Source organism: Chiloscyllium punctatum, chromosome 4 (genome assembly GCF_047496795.1).
Source record: "Chiloscyllium punctatum isolate Juve2018m chromosome 4, sChiPun1.3, whole genome shotgun sequence".
NCBI classification, from domain to species: domain Eukaryota; kingdom Metazoa; phylum Chordata; class Chondrichthyes; order Orectolobiformes; family Hemiscylliidae; genus Chiloscyllium; species Chiloscyllium punctatum.
In genome coordinates this window covers 95,293,365-95,311,938 of record NC_092742.1, presented here as the reverse complement: position 1 = coordinate 95,311,938, position 18,574 = coordinate 95,293,365, and the positions used below count along the sequence as shown (strand labels likewise).

Genomic DNA, 18,574 nt, shown 5'->3' with positions numbered 1-18,574 from the left:
ACACTCCTAAGGAAATGCAAGTTACAGAAGCACAACTTCATAGTAAGATTAAGATAGATAAAAGATAGATACAAAGTTCTGAGGAAGGGTCACTCAACCTAAAATGTTAACTCTGCTTTCTCTCCACAGATACTGCCAGATTTGGTGCATTTTCCAGAAATTTCTGGTTTTGTTTAAAATTAAAATTCATTGTTCAATTTAAAGGCCCTGTGGTAGCATAAAAGTAGCAGTAGCCAGAACGGGGTCAGCTTAGAATATGGGCAAATGATTAGAGGACACATTGCTGCAGATAATTTCCTCAAGAATGAAGAGTCAGAAATATGCAGAATCAATCATAGAGCATCTCACTGATATCTCAATTCTTCCAGTCTTACAATCCTGAGATCACTGTGCTCTTCTAATTTTGAACATCCTGAATTTCAATTATTCCAAACCTGTCAAAATATTCCAATATTGGTTTAATATCTCCTCAATAATCTTTGCGCCAAGGAGAACAACCCCTGATTTTCCAAGATAACATTGTTGCTAAAATTTTTTATCCTGGTAATTTCTAACTGCACCCTCTCAAACTCATTCGTTCTTCGAGAAGTGACACAAACTGGATGTTTCATCAATCATGTTTCAGTTATCTACACTCAAGATTGGAATTACCACCCTAATCCTTCTGCTTTTACCTTCAAAACAATATTGACTGTATTTGACCAAGTTTTTAGTGACTTTGTTCTAATGACTCATGTGGTTTTGTGCCAAACCTTTGTTAATGCTCCTGTGAAGCATTTTGGGCAGTTTAATGACAAGGAAGACTCTAAATAAATGCAAGCTCTTGTTTTTTTTGTAGCTTGGAATCCCATGATCAAAGTACTACTGGATTTCTTTGGAAGAGAATGAAGTTTTCTTCTCAAGTGAAGGCACTGTAATGTAGGAAACATGGCAGCCAATTTGCACATATAACAGTCCCAAAAACAATTTGGAGAAAATTACCAGTCTTTTTTTTTTAAGTTAAAGAACAAATATCGGCCAGATCACTTCTTGCATTCGACAACTTTGACATCTGAGAAGGTGGATGGCATTTTGAACCACAAGTCACCTCTGACAGTTTAGGATTCTCTCACTAGTGCACTGTATGTTAATCTATATTATCTGCTTAAGTCTCTGAAGTCTCAAACCTTTAAGTCAGTGAGGAGAGTGCTACTGTTCTGACATCATAAATCTGAACACGGCCCATATCCTGTTGTAACATCATCAATCCAGGATAAGTAAACTGTTCAACCTCATCATGGGAGCACAAGTTAACGTCTATACAGTCATCAATGTAGTGGAGGAAAAGGTGGGGAATGATGCCAGTGTAAATGTGGGAGATGGACTGCTCCACATATCTGATGAAGAGGCAGGCACAGCTGGGCCTATGAGTGCCTATGGCTACTCCTTTGGTCTGAAGAAACTGAGAGGAATCAAAGGAGAAATTGTTGAGGGTGAGGACCTCTATTGGAGTTGGAAAGTCATGTTGTGGCTGTACACGACATTAGTTAGGCCATTTTTGGAATATTGCATGCAATTCTAGTTGCCTTCCTATCGGAACGATGTTGTGAAACTTGAAAGGATTCAAATAAGATTTACAAGGATGTTGCCAGGGTTGGAGGATTTGAACTATAGGAAAGGTTGAATAGGCTGGGGCTGTTTTTCCTGGAGCATCGGAGGATGAGGGTGACCTTTATCGAGGTTTATAAAATCATGAGGGGCATGGATCGGATAAATAGACACAAAGTCTTTTCCCTGGGTTGGGGAGTCCAGAATTAGAAGGCATAGGTTTAGGGTGAGAGGGGAAATATTTAAAAGCAGTGTTTTCACACACGGGGTGGTGTGTGAATGGAATGAGCTGCTAGAAGTGGTGGAAGCTGGTAAAATTACAGTATTTAAAAGACATCTGGATGGGTATATGAATAGGAAGGGTTTCGAAGGATATGGGCCAAGTACTGGCAAATGGGACTAGATGGAGGTTAGGATATCTGCTCGGTATGGACAAGTTGGACCGAAGGGTCTGTTTCCGTGCTGTACATCTTTATGAGTCTATTTGGGTGAAATAATAGACGACTGTACAGGAAATTATTTAGATGAAGCAACAAGGATGGGTAGGAGAATAGTTTATTCTTAGTTGCAATACATATTTCATGCTTTCTATTTTATTGTGTTGTTTGTTCAAATTTAACATACAATTACATAGCAAGCAGAATGGAAATGTTTGAAAATCAAACCATGCAATCATCACTTTTTACCCACTTCAAGTAATCATTCAGAAGTGAAATTTACATAGAGTGGTATATGAAATGAGGGAAGCATCACTTGTGATGAATGTTAATACAGCATACAAACAAGAATGGTTCTTACCAGGTATGGAATAGCAAGTTCCTTACAGCTATCCTTTAGGAAGTCCAACACTTTGATTCTTGGTAAGTTTTCCACCTCAAGTAGATCCTCAGTAAATATCTGAACACAGAAGGAAAACTAAATTTCAACCAATATGTTAAGCTATTTATTGCATTATTCACAACTTCATTTCTGCTGCAAACAGCACCCTTCCATTCATGTCGCACATTGCCCTATCTACAACATCCATCTTCATCATGCTGCTGCAGGTAAACAATGTTCTCTTGCTGATAAATATTGTACAAAGTAGAGTTGAACATCAGCTTAAATGAATTGCAAGTATATAGAAAGGTGCTTAGACTCTTATGGCACAGTGGTTGAACTCTCTCAAGGCCTACCTGCCCTAGACATGTATAATAATATTTCTGAAGGATTTGATTAAAAATCTACAGCAAGGTGCTTGCAGAACACTGATTTAATTGATTATAACATTGCAGCTTTGAACCTTAGCTGAAAATAAAACTTTAAAGAATATTTTGAATCGTACCTTTAACCCATCTTCTGGACATGCTTTTAGAACCCATAGAGAAAACTCAAAAATAATATTCAAGTTGTCTTTCCCTAAAAACAGAAATAGATCAGAGCAGAGAGATATAGAGAACAGCTTCATCTGTAATACCACTTGCTTAAGTTAAGTGCAAGAAGTGTTGACTGATCAAACCCAAAATAACAGAACTTCAAATTTAATGGAGGACTTCAAATGACTGCCTGAATCTTGATGCTTTCAAAAGCATTCTACGTCAGATTTCCTATTCATAAAATTTCAGATTTTATATATGCTCATGATTAAACATTAATACTGACAGCTTTCTCCTTGCCAACACAACTGAATATCAGAATCCGAATAATAAATGCTCATAACTGTGCATCAAAACCATTCCTGATCTCACTCTACAAATATACTATACTGGATCACGATCAATTGCTGTTTTCTTCACTGTAGGTACCAAGTATAGAGACCAATTCTAACAGTAAAACCTTGCTTGGTCTCAGATCAGCTAACACACCATTATGCCATGATCAACCGTTTTGCTTATTTGGCCAGTGTCTTTATCAATTTGGTTGTCAGGATTGTATATTATAGGGCATTGTTAGTCATTGAGTGTATTATACAAAAATAGGAATCCTTACTAACCCAGTCGTTGGAGGTACTGCACAGTTCGCTCATGGCCTTTTAGTGGTGAATTGGCTTTCTTTGCCTGGTCTAGGAGAACCTGCAGGGCTACAGTGGGAAACAGTAAAGTTCTCATCATTAAAGATGAAAGAGTGCCAGATGCAGAGCAGCAACAGGAAATTATTTCACTACACAATGTGACAATAATTATTAAAGCCTTTCCAAGGCCAGCACTAAGCTTGTATATATTTGTGTAGAAAATATTAAGGGGCAATGTAATTGTGGTTTTAGGACCATTATACAACTGCCATTGTAATGCAAGAAAATATGAGACACACAATTTCTTTTGGTGAGGATAATACGTAACAAGAGGACGCTGCAATTGAATTAGAACTAGGTGGTTCAGGGATGACATGAGAAGTCACTTCTTACAAAAGGTATCAGAAATCTGGCAGTTTTTCCTCCACTGCCCCCAAAAAGATTGGGGATCAATTAAAAATTTTGGCACAAAGATTAACAGGTTTGCATTCAAAGATGTATTAAGGGTTAAAAATGCAAAGTAAGTCAAAACAGTAAAGATACAGATGATCAAACAGAATAGTGCAATAGCTTGAGCACTAAATGGCCTCCTCCTGCTTCTAAGTTTACAAGAGAAAATTAAAAATAAAAATACAAGGAACAAATCTTGACACCTTTCTCATGCAGACCCTTCTTTTCATACAGAATGATGAGCTCGCTGTATTTGTGCGCTTTCTTCAGTACATGTTCACTTTCTTCAATGTGACAGTGATTGTTCTCCAACCGTAAGAGGGGGGCCACAAGAGCCACATTTGTCTGAAAATAAAACAAGGGGCAACAAAGATCACAAATTGCCAACTGCATCATGGGTGGAGAGGCTGATTGGACTTCACTCCCATTTCTCATCTACATGCTAAGCTTCATCGATACCCTCCAAAAATAAGTAAGGAACTTTATTCACTAAGGATGGCAGGAATCCGGAACTCCCTGTAAGGGCAGTAGAGACAGAGACACTCACAACATTTAAGTAACATTTAGACTGAAAACAAAAAATTGCTACAAATCACAGCGGGTCAGGCAGCATCTACAGTGAGAGAGAAAGCTAACATTCAAGTCTGGATAACTCATCAGAGACGACAAGAAGTATGGAGGGGGCAGCATTTATGCAGCAGTGGAGGGCGGAGTGCTGGGAAAGTAAGGGTGCTGATAGTGCAGATTAAGTGATTGGAATATGAGAATGGCAGAACAATGGTAAGTCTAACTGCCAAACTGGAAAGAACAGACAGTCTCACTGGAGTGGGGGGTGGGGGGATGACATGGTGACAGAAAATGCAACAGGTAAAGCTAAAAGAAAAGGAATGAATGGGAGTGCATTCACAATCTGAAGGTGTTGAATGCAATGTTAAGTCTAGAAACATGTAAAATGCCTAGTCTGAAGATGGGATGTTGTTCCTTCAGTTTGCAGTGTGACTCGCATTGGAGCATTGCAGCATGCCAAGTACAGACAACTGGGCATGAGAGAAGATGCAGTGTTAAAATGACTGGCTATGGGAGGATTGGCATCATGCCTGCGTATGGATGGAGGTGTTCTGCAAAGTGGTCACCCAGTCTGCATTTAGTTTCTCCAATGTCGAGTAGGCCACATTGGGAGCAGCAAATGCAATAGACCAGAGTGGAGGAGATATAGGTGAAACACTGCTTCAACTTGGAAAGTCTGTTCAGGCCCTTGGATGGTGAGCAGGGAGGTGGTGAAGGGCAGGAGTTGCACCTGTTGTGGTTATATGGGAAAGTGGTGTAGGAAGCAGGGTGGTGTTGGTGGGCAAGAAATGGACTAGGATGTCCTGAAGGGAATGGTCTCCCTGTATGCATTTCGTAGAGAGTGAAGGGAAGTAGCGTTTGGTGGTGGCGTTCTGCTGGAGTTGTCTGAAATGGCACAGAATGATCCTTTGAATGCAGAGGCCAGTGGGATTAAAAGTGAGGATATTTTGGGGAATAAACTGTCCACTGTCATCCACTATGAAGCCTCTGACTCCAATTGCTATCTTCACTACAGCTCTTCACACTGCATGTTATGTAAGGATTCCATACCATTCTCCCATTTACTTCACTTGCATCATATCTGTTTGAATGATGCTACCTTCACAACATGTCTTCAATCTTCCATAACTGCAGTTTCCCACCCACTGTGGTTGACAGGGCTCTCTGACCTATCATCCAGGCTTCTGCCCTTGCCCCTTCCTGTCACTCACTAAATTCATCTCCAAATACCTCAACATCCCCTCGATCTAGGAACTCCCTACATACGTTTGGGACACCACCCACGCCCTCCAGCTCCTCCAAGACTTTTGCTTCCCTGGCCCTCAACGCCTCAGCTTCATCATGGACAACCAGTCCCATACACCTCCATCTGCTCCAACCAGGGCCTCCAAGCTCTCAGTTCCTTCCTCTTCTGACATCCTCACCAGGACCCTTCCACTGAGAGTAATTTGTTTGGCTGAACTGGTCCACACAGTCAATAATTTCTCCTTTGAATCCTCTCACTTTGTTCAGACGAAAGGGGTAGCCATGGGCACCCGCATGGGCCCCAGCTATGCCTGCCTCTTTGTCAGCTACGTGGAACAGTCGACCTTCTGTAGTTACACTGGCACCATTCCCCACCTTTTCCTCCTCTACATTGACGACTGCACTGGCACTGCCTCATGCTCCCACAAGGAGGTTGACTTCCATCAACTTCACCACCACATTCCATCCCGACCTTAAATTCACTTGGACCATCTCAGACACCTCCCTCCCCTTCCTCTACCTCTCCATCTCCATCAACGGTGACCGACTCAACACTGACATCTTCTACAAACTCACCAACTCCCACAGCTACCTGATTACACCTCCTTCCACCCTGCCTCTTTATTCCCAAATCCTCGGCTTCCACTGCATTTGGTCCCAGGAGGACCAGTTGCACCACAGAACACACCAGATGGCTTCCTCCTTTAAAGGCTGCAATTTCCCCTCCCATGTGGTTGATGATGCCCTCCAGAGCATCTCAGCCACTTCCTGGACCTCCAACCTCGAACCCCATTCCTCCAACCACAACAATGACAGAACCTCCTGGTCCTCACCTTCCACCCCACCAACCTCCATCTACATCGCATCATCCTCTGCGATTTCCACCACCTACAAACGGACCCCAACACTCCCCTACCCACTTTCTGGAAAGAACAGTTCTCTCTACCACTGCCTCATCAGGTCCATGCCTCCCAACAACCCACCCTCTCCTTCTGGCACCTCCCCCTGTCACCACAGGAATTGCAAAGCCTGTGCCAACTCCTGCCCCTTCACCTCCATCTAAGGCCCCAAAGGAACCTTCCACATTCATCAAAGTTTCACCTGCACTTCCACACATCATTTACTCCTGATGCAGTCTCCTCTACATTGGGGTGACAGGACGCCTACTCACACAGCGCTTAAGAGAACATCTCCAGGACACCTGCACCAACCAACCCCAGCACCCCGTCGCTGAACACTTCAACTCCCTTTCCCACTCCGCCAAGGACATGCAGCTCCTGGGCCTCCTCCATTGGTACTCCCTTACCATCCAATGCCTAGAGAAAGAACACCTCACCCTCCAACCCCATGGCATCAACACAGATTTCATAAGTTTTCTAATTTCCCCTCCGCCTATCTTATCTCAGTTCCAATCTTCCAGCTCAGCACTGCCCTCATGACCTGCCCCACCTGTCCATATTCCTTCCCACCTATCCACTCCACTCTCCCCTCTGACCTATCACCATTATACCACCTCTATCCACCTATCGCACTCTCAGCGAGCCTCCCCCTGCCTCCCGGTCTCATCTCCCTCATTTAGCTCTCCACCCCCTTGGTTCACAAGCCTCATTCCTGATGAAGGACTTATACCCAAAACATCAATTCGCCTGCTCCTCGGATGCTGCCTGATCTGCTGTGCTTTTCCTGCACCACACTCTCGACTCTGATCTCCAGCATCTGCAGACTTTCTCCCGAGTACAGGCCTAGTCAACTCAATTTCCCCTCCTTTGATTCCTGGGATGACAGATTTGTCAATGATGGACTATTGCTGCATTTTCTTATGTCAAGTATATCTTTTCTTAGTTAAGAAGATCAAAACCTCACACAATACTCCAGGAGTGGTCTCACTAAAACCCTTGCTCCTGTAATTAAATACTCTTGCAAAGAAGGTCAATATACCATTTGTCTTCCTCTCTGTTTGCTGTATCTGTCTGCATGCTGTCAGTGAATGGTGTACAAAGTTACCCAAGTCGCTGTGTACATCACACTTTCTCCAATCTATCACCATTTTAATAATACCCTTACACTCCATTTTTAAGTTCACACTTTTCCACGTTATACCGGTTCTGCCCATTCACTCAATTTGTCTATGAGACCTTTTTACTTTCTATTCACCAGTCAATTCTGTGTTATTTTGTTGACAAACTTGGAAGTATTAAACTTGACTGCCTTATCCAAACTGCTGAAATGTATTATGAATAACTGGTGAACGAAGCACTGATGCCTGCAGTATCCCACTTTCACCAACTTCTACTCCAAGGTTAAAAAAAGACTAATTTATTCCTATTCTGCTAACCAGTTTCTCAGTCCATACCCAGTATACTGCCCCCAGTTCCATGTGCTTTGATTTTTGGACACACCTCTTTTCTGGAACTTTACATTAACATTTCTGAGAATCTAATTACATCTCATCAATTTGGTTCCTCCTGGTGTGTTCTACTAGTTTTTTAAGCATGTTACATCAGCAGGTTTGTCAAATGTAATTTCCCTTTCAGGAATCCATACTGGATTTGTGGAGTCCCAGTGCATGCCTTGCCATTTTTAATAGACTTCAGCTTTTTCTTTAAACCTAAGGTTAAGCTAAAGAGTCTGTACTCCACTGCTCCAAAACCAGAAATTGCTGGAAAGGTTCAGCAGTTCTGGCAGCATCTGCGAAGAGAAATCAGAGTTAACATTTCAGATCCTGTTATAAATAAGGGTCACTGGACCCAGAATGTTAACTCTGATTTCTCTCCATAGATGTTTCCAGACCTGCTGAACTTTTCCAGCAATTTCTGCTTTTGTTTTTGATTTCCAATATCTGCAGTTCTTTCATTTTTTTATTTTGCATTTTGCTATTATCTCTCTCCCTCTTTTTTTTTAAAAACAGTAGCATTACATCTGTTACCCTCCAGTTTGCCAGGAGTTATCAGTTGTGACAGAATTTTTGGAAGATAACAACCATGCATCCACAATCTTCGTGGCCACCTCATTTAGTACTCCGGGATGTAAATTCAGACTTTGGGAATTTATCACCTATTAGTCCTATTAACTTTTCCAGCATTTTTTTCTTTAAACAATACCAATTTCCTTCGATTCCTTCTTCCTAATAGTTCTTTGCTTCCTTAGCATTTTTGGAAGTTATTTATGCCTTCTTCTGTGAATCCTGAACTAAAGTAGTTGGTTAATTGCACTTATTTCTTTGATCTTCAATGCCAAATCATCCATTTCAGACTTTAGGGGCCTGGCATTTGGCTTTACTAACATTTTCCTTTTTATGTATGATGGGCTGAAAATCTTCCTTGCAAGTTTACTGTCATTCTATTTTTCTGCTCTTCTTCAATCTTTTGGCCCTTTGCTGAATTCTAAACTCATTCCAAACTTCAGGTTTGCTAGTTTTTCCAGCAATTTTTGTATAACTCTTCTTTGGAACGAATACTATCCTGAAGTTATTTTGTTAGCCACATTTCCTGTTATGTTCTTTCGCCCAAAAGGAAAGAATTACTGTTGCAATGCATGTAATCATTCCTCAAATATTAGCCATGCCTAATCTATGTCTTTTTTTTTAAATTGAAGTTACTTTATCTGCTACAATTCATCCCTCAAAGCTAAACAAAAATAACAAAGGTATAAAATTCTTGTTTCAAATTATGCTATTTCACTTTTTCGTTCTTTGAAGAATTCCATCATGTCACGATCACTTTTCCAGCAAGATTATTAATAAACCCTTTCTCATTTCACAAAATCAAATCAAGGATAGCCTGTTTCTTAGTCAGTTCCTGTATCAACTGGTCTAAAAGTCCTGCACACAGTCTAACAATTATACCACGTCAAATTCATTCCTGATTAAAGTCACCTGTGATTATTATAACCTCTTGTTGTACGCATCTCTAATTTCCTGTTGGATGGAATCTCTACCTACTGGTTTGAGGCATATACAGAACAACCTCTTATCTGAATTTCGCTCTATCCAAACAAGATCTCAAGGTCCCACAAAAGCATTATCTGAACAGTCATCCAAACAAAATGCACCGCGCCTGTCTCATTTCGGATAATTGAGGTCGTTCTACACTCAACCCACACTAACGTTTCTTCACTCCTTGTTGCTTTTCGGTTCCACCTAGACTGATGCTGCATCTGCATTTTCTGAACCAGTATCCTTTTTCACTACTGCACTGACTTCACTAACAATTTTTAAATAAATTTTTTTTATTTAAAAAAAAAATTGCCTGTTGTGCTTAAAGGTGCAATACTTTCTGATGCTCAGTTCCCAGCCTTAGTCACCATATAGCTATGCTCTATAATCACAGTCATGCCATACCTATATACAATTATTTGTGTTATTTATTTGTCTACCTTATTGCAAATATTACATGTACTTATCTATAATATCTTTACATTTGTAGACATTTTTAGTATTACTGTACAGCCTTACGATGAGTGAGGAGGAGGACAACAGTCATCAGGTACCCAACCTCTCTAAATATCATTCTCCAGGTTCAGAACTTGGAATGAAAAAATGTAACATTCTTTCCAAAGTTGCACTTACTTCCTTACTCAATCAAAACATTGTCATACTCACATGAAGATAACACTTCAGTAATGTTGTATCAATGATCTGGAGCAATTTTTTCTTTGACTTGATAATTGGTGTCCCTTCCACCAGGGGTGACGTGGTAGAGGGTTCTGAATCATGCAACTGTTTTACCAAGTGAGTTCGTTTCTTGGAAGAAATGAAAGAATTATAAAAATGCTAATGAAGGACATGACCACAACAATGTTGGCTTTAAAACCACTGTGCGCTTTCCTATCAGATCACTAAATGCTTCATTTCACTGTTCCCAGTACCCGCTCACCCACATTATGTTCTACACATCTTCTCACAGGTGGATATAAAACACTTCAAGTCCAATGATATACACTAACACCAGGAAACATATCAATCTTGCCAGTTATCTCCAAATTTTAGGGTACTTACTCTACTGTATAAATAAGACCCCTGCATCTCCCACTCCGCCTGGCACAATTGCGTCAAGCATAGAATCCCTACAGTGTGGAATCAGGCCTTTTGGCCCAACAAGTCCAACTGACCTTCCAAAGAGTATCCCACTCAGACCCATTCCCCCACCTTTTTATTCTACATTTCCCCTGACTAATGCACCTAGTCTACACATCCCTGCATACCACGGGCAATTTTAGCATGAACAATTCACCTAACCTGCACATCTTTGGACTGTGGTAGGAAACCAGAGCACCCGGAGGAAACCACGCAGACATGGGGAGAATGTGCAAATTCCACACAGACAGTCGCCTGAGGTTGGAATCAAACCAGAGTCTCTGGTGCTGTAAGACAGCAGTGCTAACAGTGAGCCTCCGTACCGTCCATACTGAGCCACCGTGCCGCAAAGCAGCCTACTGATCCACATTCTTTTCAGCTGCTTCCCAGGTACATTTAATTTGAGCAGGTCTTGAGCTCACAAGCACATCCATTCACAAGAGGTTAGGTATAAGCCCTATATCTTCTTCCTAAGTTCATTTAAATCTATTAGGTCAGGGACACTTGGCATGTTTACCTGTGTCAAGTAGTCTATAAGTGCTAAATGTGCCTTCTCCAGTTCTGCAGTGGATAACGTGGGAAGAGGATTTGGGTACTGAAGCTGTTTCCTGTAGTCAGCTGGTAACAGATCTGGATACAGCCCAATTACATGAGTGGGATCTGCAAAATCAAATTCAAGAAAGTTAATGAAGAGCACACAGTGAATTTAATTCAGCTCTATTTGGTAACAAAAACTGTCCAAAAATTGTAGAAGAGATAGATCATCATTGAGTCAAAAAGATGTACAACAAAGAAGCAGATTCTTTGGTCCAACTCGTCTATGCCGACCAGATATCCTAAGTTATCTTATGAGCCAAATCCCATTTGCTAGCATTTGGCTCATATCCATCAAAACCCTACCTATTCATATATCTATCCAGATGCTTTTCAAACGTTCTAATTTAGCCTCCACCATTTCCTCTGGCAGCTCATTCCATACATGCATAACCCTCTACATTAAAAAAGTTGCCCCATAGATTTCTCTTAAATCTTTCCCCCCTCACTTTAAACCAAGTCCTCTAGTTTGGAAATCTCTCATCCTGGGGAAAAGACCTTGGTTATTCACCCTTTTCATGTCCCTCATGATTTTATAAACCTCTAGAAGGTCATCCCTCAGCCTCACTCTCCAGTGAAAATAGCCCCAGCCTGCTTAGCCTCTCCCAACAGCTCAAACTCTCCAACTCTGCCAACATCCTTCTAAATCTTTTCTGAAACCTTTCACAACATCATTCTACAGTAGAGAGACAATAATTGAACGCAGTATTCCAAAAGTGGCCTAATCAATGTACCATGACCTCCTAACTCCTATGCTCAATGCACTGACCAATGAAGGCAAGCATACCAAGCATCATCTTCACTATTCTACCAACCTGCGATTCCAGTTTCAAGGAAGAATGAATCTGCACTCCAAGGTTCCCTAGGACCTAACCATGAAGTCCTGCCTTGATTTGTCTATCCAAAATGGAGCAACCCACATTTATCAAAATTAAACTCCATCTGCCACTCTGTAGCCCACTGGCCCATCTCATCAAGATCCTGTTGAGCTCCAAGGTAACGTTCTTCACTGTCATATTTTGAATTTACTCAAACTCAGTGCTTTTCATTGCTTCTGTACTTCATAAAAAGTGAACATCCTCATGTAAACACATGACTCTTCAGTTTGCGGATAATTTCAGAAGGAAACCATCTCTCCAATTTCTTGAAAGCATCACATTTTTAGTATTACCACTTTCCACTGTATTCTCACATGGTGACATTAAAACCATCATAGAGCTGTTGACTCCAAATTGCTTTCAAGAACTCCAAATACAGCACTATCTTCTTTCACCTCTTCAACAGAGGAAGCATTAAAATACAAGTTCAGCATCACTGAGCAACAATTCATGCCTTATGAAATTGTTAACTGGAATGAAATGAAAGCAATAAGAAATATTTTATTCGAGAGGATATCAATGGTCTTTTCTTTTGAGCCTCAATTCTTTACTGCACTGTAAATACGGTTGGCCCAAGTTTTAAACAATAAAGCCACTTTGTCACCTGTGCCAAGCTTTGCGAAGACCTGCATGGAGTCATCAAAGCGTTTTTGGCAAAACAGATTGAAAGCAAACAAGTTCTGAATATGGTGGATCTGCTGCCACTTATCGCTATCGGAGTCATCTTTCATTTTCTGAAACAAAAACAGCAACTCTTCAGACAAATACTCAAAAATGGGTGGCCTGACTTGATAAAACTGTAGATGTTATTGAATATCATTCCTATCAATGGGATTTGAATAGGTGCTATCCCATTTAGTAAAGAGAAACAGTACGAAAACTATTTAAAGTAAATTAAAAAAAAAAGAGTCCATCCTGGCATCAAAAAAAATTTAAATCATCTTGCAGCAGGCAAATAGAAGAAGTTGTAAATGGCAGCTGCTAGACAAAGAGACTGCTTTGTCTAGCCTTTCAAAAGAGGGAAGCTGCTACCTAAATTGTCAGATTTGTCACAGAATTCTAGTAACTATGAATAACTTTATAAAATAATATTATATTAGGGCTGATATTACAAACATTACAACTATTGATAGAAATTAATATCCTTTCTAATCTTTTGCACTAAGGTTAGGAAAGGATTATAAATTGCATAAGAGTTTGGAGAGTCACTAGTAATAAATATACGATACAAATGGAAAATGTTTGGGAAGGCACATTACAGTCAGTATTAAAATGTGGAAGTGTGTGTGGTGCTGGAAAAGCACAGCTGGACAGGCAGCATTCTGGAGCAGGAAAATTGATATTTTGGGCACAAGCCCTTCATCAGAAATGAGGCTTGTGGGCCAAGGGGGCTGAGAGATAAATGGGAGGTGGATGGGGCTGAGGGAGGAAGGTAGCTGGAAATGCAATAGGTGGATGAAGGAGGTGGCGAAAGTGATAGACTGGTGAGGAGTGTGGAACAGGTAGGTGGGAAGGAAGATGGACAGGTAGGATAGTTTAAGAGGGTGGTGCCAAGTTGGAAGGTTGGAACTGGAATAAGGTGGGGGGAGGGTCAAGAGGAAACTGGGGAAATCCACATTGATCCAATGGTTGGAGAGTCCCAAGGTGGAAGATGAGGCTTCCCCAGACATCGGGTGGTTAGGGTTTGGCAATGAAGGAGGCCCAGGACCTGCATGTCCTTGATGAAGTGGGAGGGGGAGGTAAAGTGTTCAGCCACAGGGCCGTGAGGTTGTTTAGTGTGGGTGTCTTAGAGATGTTCTCTGAAATGATATGCAAGTTGGCATCCTGTCTCCCTAATGTAGAGGGCACCACATCGAGTGCAACAGATACAGTGGATGACGTGTGTGGAAGCACAGGTAGATCTGTGTTGGATGTTGAAGGCTCCTTTGGTGCCTTGGATGGAGGTGAGTGGGGAGGTGTGGATGCAGGTTTTGCACTTCTTGCAGTGGCAGGGGAAGGTGCCGGGAGTGGAGGGTGGGCTGGTGGGGGGGTGGGCGTGGATCTAACAAGGTAGTTAGGGAAGCAGATATGGGTGGGAAGGGAAATATATCTCTGGTGGTGGGGTCTGTTTGTATCATCCTCTGCCATTTCTGCCACCTACAATGTATCCAGAGTTTGGTGGGGTGGAAGGGGAGGACTTGGAAGGCTGTGTTGCCCCTGTTGCGCTTGGAGGGGTGAGGTTCAAGGGTGGAGGAGGATCTAGGCTTGACCATGAAGTTGCCAATCATTGATCATGTATTGAAAGAATTGGATGTGTAGTTCAGAGAGGATGTGGTGAGCACTGAGGTCTCACTATTGTAATGCAGTATGTATTCATATCCTGTACTTTATTAAAAAATAAGAGAGTTTCCTAGAGACCTCTCCCATGCTGCATTGGCAAGGAGCTCCAAACAAAGATTTATTTGTACTGCTGAACATGGGACTCAGGCTCCTCTTTAAAATCCCTCTTCAACAGTAACAGTTCAGGGGCTTTTATAGGATTTAGAATCCACAAGTACACTACGAAAGGCCAGCATTCACATTGATTTCAATATTTCTCAATGAAATATTGCATTTATTGTAAATTAAAATAGCTACATCCTTTAAATGAGAACTTGTCTATGCATTGTGTGCAAGAGTAAAACATGTTAACTTTTATGCCACTGCTGATTAATAATAAATAAATTTACAAGTTGGCACTATGAAAACAGAAGCAGTTGAAGTATTGCTTCATTATCTGCAGCTTGAGGATGAAAAGATTAAACTATGTAAAATGCTAAATTAGTTAGGATTCAGTTATAAATGAAGCAGCTCAAAATAGAAAGTGGAAGAGAATTAAACAAAAATTGAAACAGCTAGAATTTGAATTTCAAGGAGGAAAATCAGAAGGCATGAAAAGTAATAGGAGAAAAGCCAAAACGTTTCAAAGTAAGAGAAAAAGAAAGCATTGAATTACAAGGGTTGGATTACACGGACTGGAATTAGCAGGAAGCCTTGCCGATGAGTCATATTTAACTTGGGGTTTTGATTTGGCAACATATATCTAATACTTCTATTCAACAGTGAGAGTGTTCAAAATTTTTTTTGTCTTATTTCAAGTTCTCAGAGATCTGAGGAGTTGAGATATAAAAGTAGACTAGAACTACTGGGACTTTTTTCACAACAGCGTAGGAGATTGAGGGGTGACCTTGTTGAAGTTTATAAAATCATGACACGCATACAGGTGAATGACAAAGGTCTTTTCCCTAGGGTGAGGGAGTTCAAAACCAGGGAGCATAGTTTTAAGGAGAGAGGAGAAAGATTTAAAAAGAACATGACCGGCAACATGTTCACACAGAGTTATTAGTGTTTGGAATGAACTGCCAGAGTAAGTGGTGGATGCAGGTACACTTACAATGTTTAAAAGACATTTGGATAAGTACATTAATAGGAAAGATTTGGAGAGATATAGATAGATATAGACATAGTCTGAGACAATGGTTGGTGTGGACCGAAGAGTTATACAGCATGGAGACTGACGCTATGACTCTATCTGCATCCACAGACTTGTGTCGTTATTCGAATCAGAAAAATCTGGTCACCCTCTTTTCTCCAAGCTGCATTACTGTCTTATCTGTTCATTGTCCATATCTTTCTGGAATATGCCTTACTAAAGAATTAAAAAAATAAAATTAATTACAACCAGAGACAATAAAATACATCCAGTAAAAGTTATGTGGAATAGTCTAGTATCCATATTTCACATCTCTCAACACGATATAGAACATATTTTTTAACCAATGATCCTATTAAAATTATTTGACATGATACTGCAAAACTGCAGCCAGAGATTAAGATAATTTCATCTACCAAATGCAGGAAGAGACATGGAGCAAGAACCTTGAATATACATGGAGCTTTTGGGGTAATTTCAGAAGATATGCAATTGTGCAAGTAAATGTTGCAAATACTTACAGCAAGTTGCAAGGCCAATTCAAATTGCTTGTCCTGGAGAAGCTGTCGGATCTGAGTTGCAATTGAAACTGGTACCAGTCGCCATACAAAGTGATTGCTAGCCACATAAACAATATTAGGCCTGGGAAGTGGAGACCAGAGGGAGAGAAAAAAGGGCAAAGAGATCAACACTGGATCATTCATTACACCTCTCCAGCTAGCTGGTTTATCACAAATGACTCCAGGTGACCACTATTTGATCATTAAATTATGTCTGTAAGATGAGGGCTCTTGGAGCGCAATGGTAGTGTCCCAGTCCTTGAGTGAAGAAGCCGAAGTTCAAGTCCCACATGTTGCAGAGATGTGTCTAAACATCTCTGAACAGGCTGCTTACAAAATATATATTTCTGAGAGGTGTTGAGCAACTTCTTAGAAAGGGAAGGGCAGATCAGGTGGAATCAGCTTGGTATTTGCATGCTTCTGGTGCTCATTACTTTGACAAGTTACACCATTCTTTAAAGCAAGAAAGTACACCATCATAATTGTGTCAGTAGTGGTAGAAATAAACAAACATTCAGGCCAGTGTTTCTCTTTGATTGCTAAAACAATGCTGATCTTACGGCTGAGTGGAAAATGAAGATGGCTGAAGCAAAATAAGACTCTAGGACTGCCTGTGTTGCGATACAGAAGGATGACATCAATGTGGAAATAAAAGATGTACTTAATTACTGATTCATATGAATGAGAGATGATGCAGTGGGTTTAAAAAAAAAACAGTAATACAAACAAGCTTCTGGAACATACAGCCAAGGGATAATAAGTAGCCCTTATGTTATCAGAATAATTTGCTGTGTAAATTATTGGTTCCAAACTATAAGAACAATATTGAGGCTATATAAAGTGGCATGTGTATCTCACTATTTCAGCTGAATAGCATGTATTTTTCAGATAACAGTAACACTGCGCACAAGCATAAGCATTGCAGTCTGGCGGACATTGAGGTCTTCTGCCATATTAAATACTGCAGGCTGTTAAAAGAATAAAAAGGTACTGTACATTAACTAAATTAATCATGTACAACAAAACTATGCAGTGCACAACAGAACAGTACTATTAATGTCTTAAGTATAATCTATAAACTTATATTATATAAAATTCTGAACAGGCTTGACAAGGTGCACATGGAAAGGATGATTTCTTTTGTGGATGAGTCCAGAATTAGGGGGTAGTGATTAAAAATTAGAGAACACCCTTTTGGCTTGGTGTCAAGCAGAAATTTCTTTTTCCAAATGTTTTGGAGCTCTCAGGTCTTAAGGCAGTGGAGGTTGGATGGCGGTGGCAATCAATAAATATTTTTAAAAGATGGAGGTTCTTTGTCTAAGGTAAGGGAACTGAACATCAATATGGTTAGACGGGAATTCGGAATTTAAAACACAAACAAATTAAACCATTTTATTGAATGGCACAGCAGGCTTAAGGGGCTGAATGGACTAGTTCTGTTCCTAATTGGTGTGTTCATATGTACTCACTTTAGTAATTTGTGGCAATGCATTCAAATCCCTATTCCATGTGACACTAACATTTTCCAGCTTTATAATGATTTTGCTCTCAGTTGACCAAAAACAGCCTGCCTGGAAGGATCAACTTCCTGAAACAAAAAAACACCCAAAGAACTGCGGATGGTGGAAGTCAGAAACAAAATCAGAAAATTGCCAGAAAAACTCAGCCACTCTGTCAACATCTTTAGAGAGAAATCAGAATTAATGTTCTGGTGTCCAGTTACTCCTCTTCAGTGACCCTTTCTTCCAGCAATTTTTGTTCCTGTTTCAACTTCCTGAAAACTTTTCATGTGCAATGTTTGTTTTGCTAAGGCAACAAATGGTCACATGCATTTACTTACCCTCCCGAGGTGATAAAACGTGGCCTCTGCAGCTCTACGCTCTGTACCAGCAGGCGTGGTTCAAAGGTGCGGATCTCCACATATCGTGGCAGCACTGCTATGATATAAGGCGACTGATGTTCTATTGGAGACAATCATAAAATGAATGCAATTGCTTAGAAACAACTTTCTTTGAGCAGTTCCATTGGCTTTAGTGGGAAAGTCTGCTCAGTGTTTTTCTCTTCGAGGTTGCCACTAACAAGTACTTTTAAAACAGTGTGGCAGTTGGTTCAAAATCAATTCCTTGGCTATGCTGATTTAATTAATCTAAGCTACAATTATTCTCAATTGTAATAGTA

General features: G+C 40.6%; 1 protein-coding gene across 1 annotated transcript in view; it reads right to left on the bottom strand.

The window, feature by feature from the left end:
* LOC140476554 (vam6/Vps39-like protein) overlaps positions 1-18,574 on the bottom strand; it is a 100,480-nt gene that overhangs the window by 35,842 nt on the left and 46,064 nt on the right. The window contains exons 9-17 of the mRNA XM_072569337.1: positions 18,237-18,357; positions 16,358-16,478; positions 12,990-13,119; positions 11,431-11,573; positions 10,440-10,580; positions 4,231-4,372; positions 3,560-3,646; positions 2,912-2,985; positions 2,386-2,484 (exon numbers count right to left, since the gene is read on the bottom strand). Coding sequence (XP_072425438.1) covers positions 2,386-2,484; positions 2,912-2,985; positions 3,560-3,646; positions 4,231-4,372; positions 10,440-10,580; positions 11,431-11,573; positions 12,990-13,119; positions 16,358-16,478; positions 18,237-18,357 — 1,058 coding nt within the window. The remainder of the gene's footprint in view (positions 1-2,385; positions 2,485-2,911; positions 2,986-3,559; positions 3,647-4,230; positions 4,373-10,439; positions 10,581-11,430; positions 11,574-12,989; positions 13,120-16,357; positions 16,479-18,236; positions 18,358-18,574) is intronic.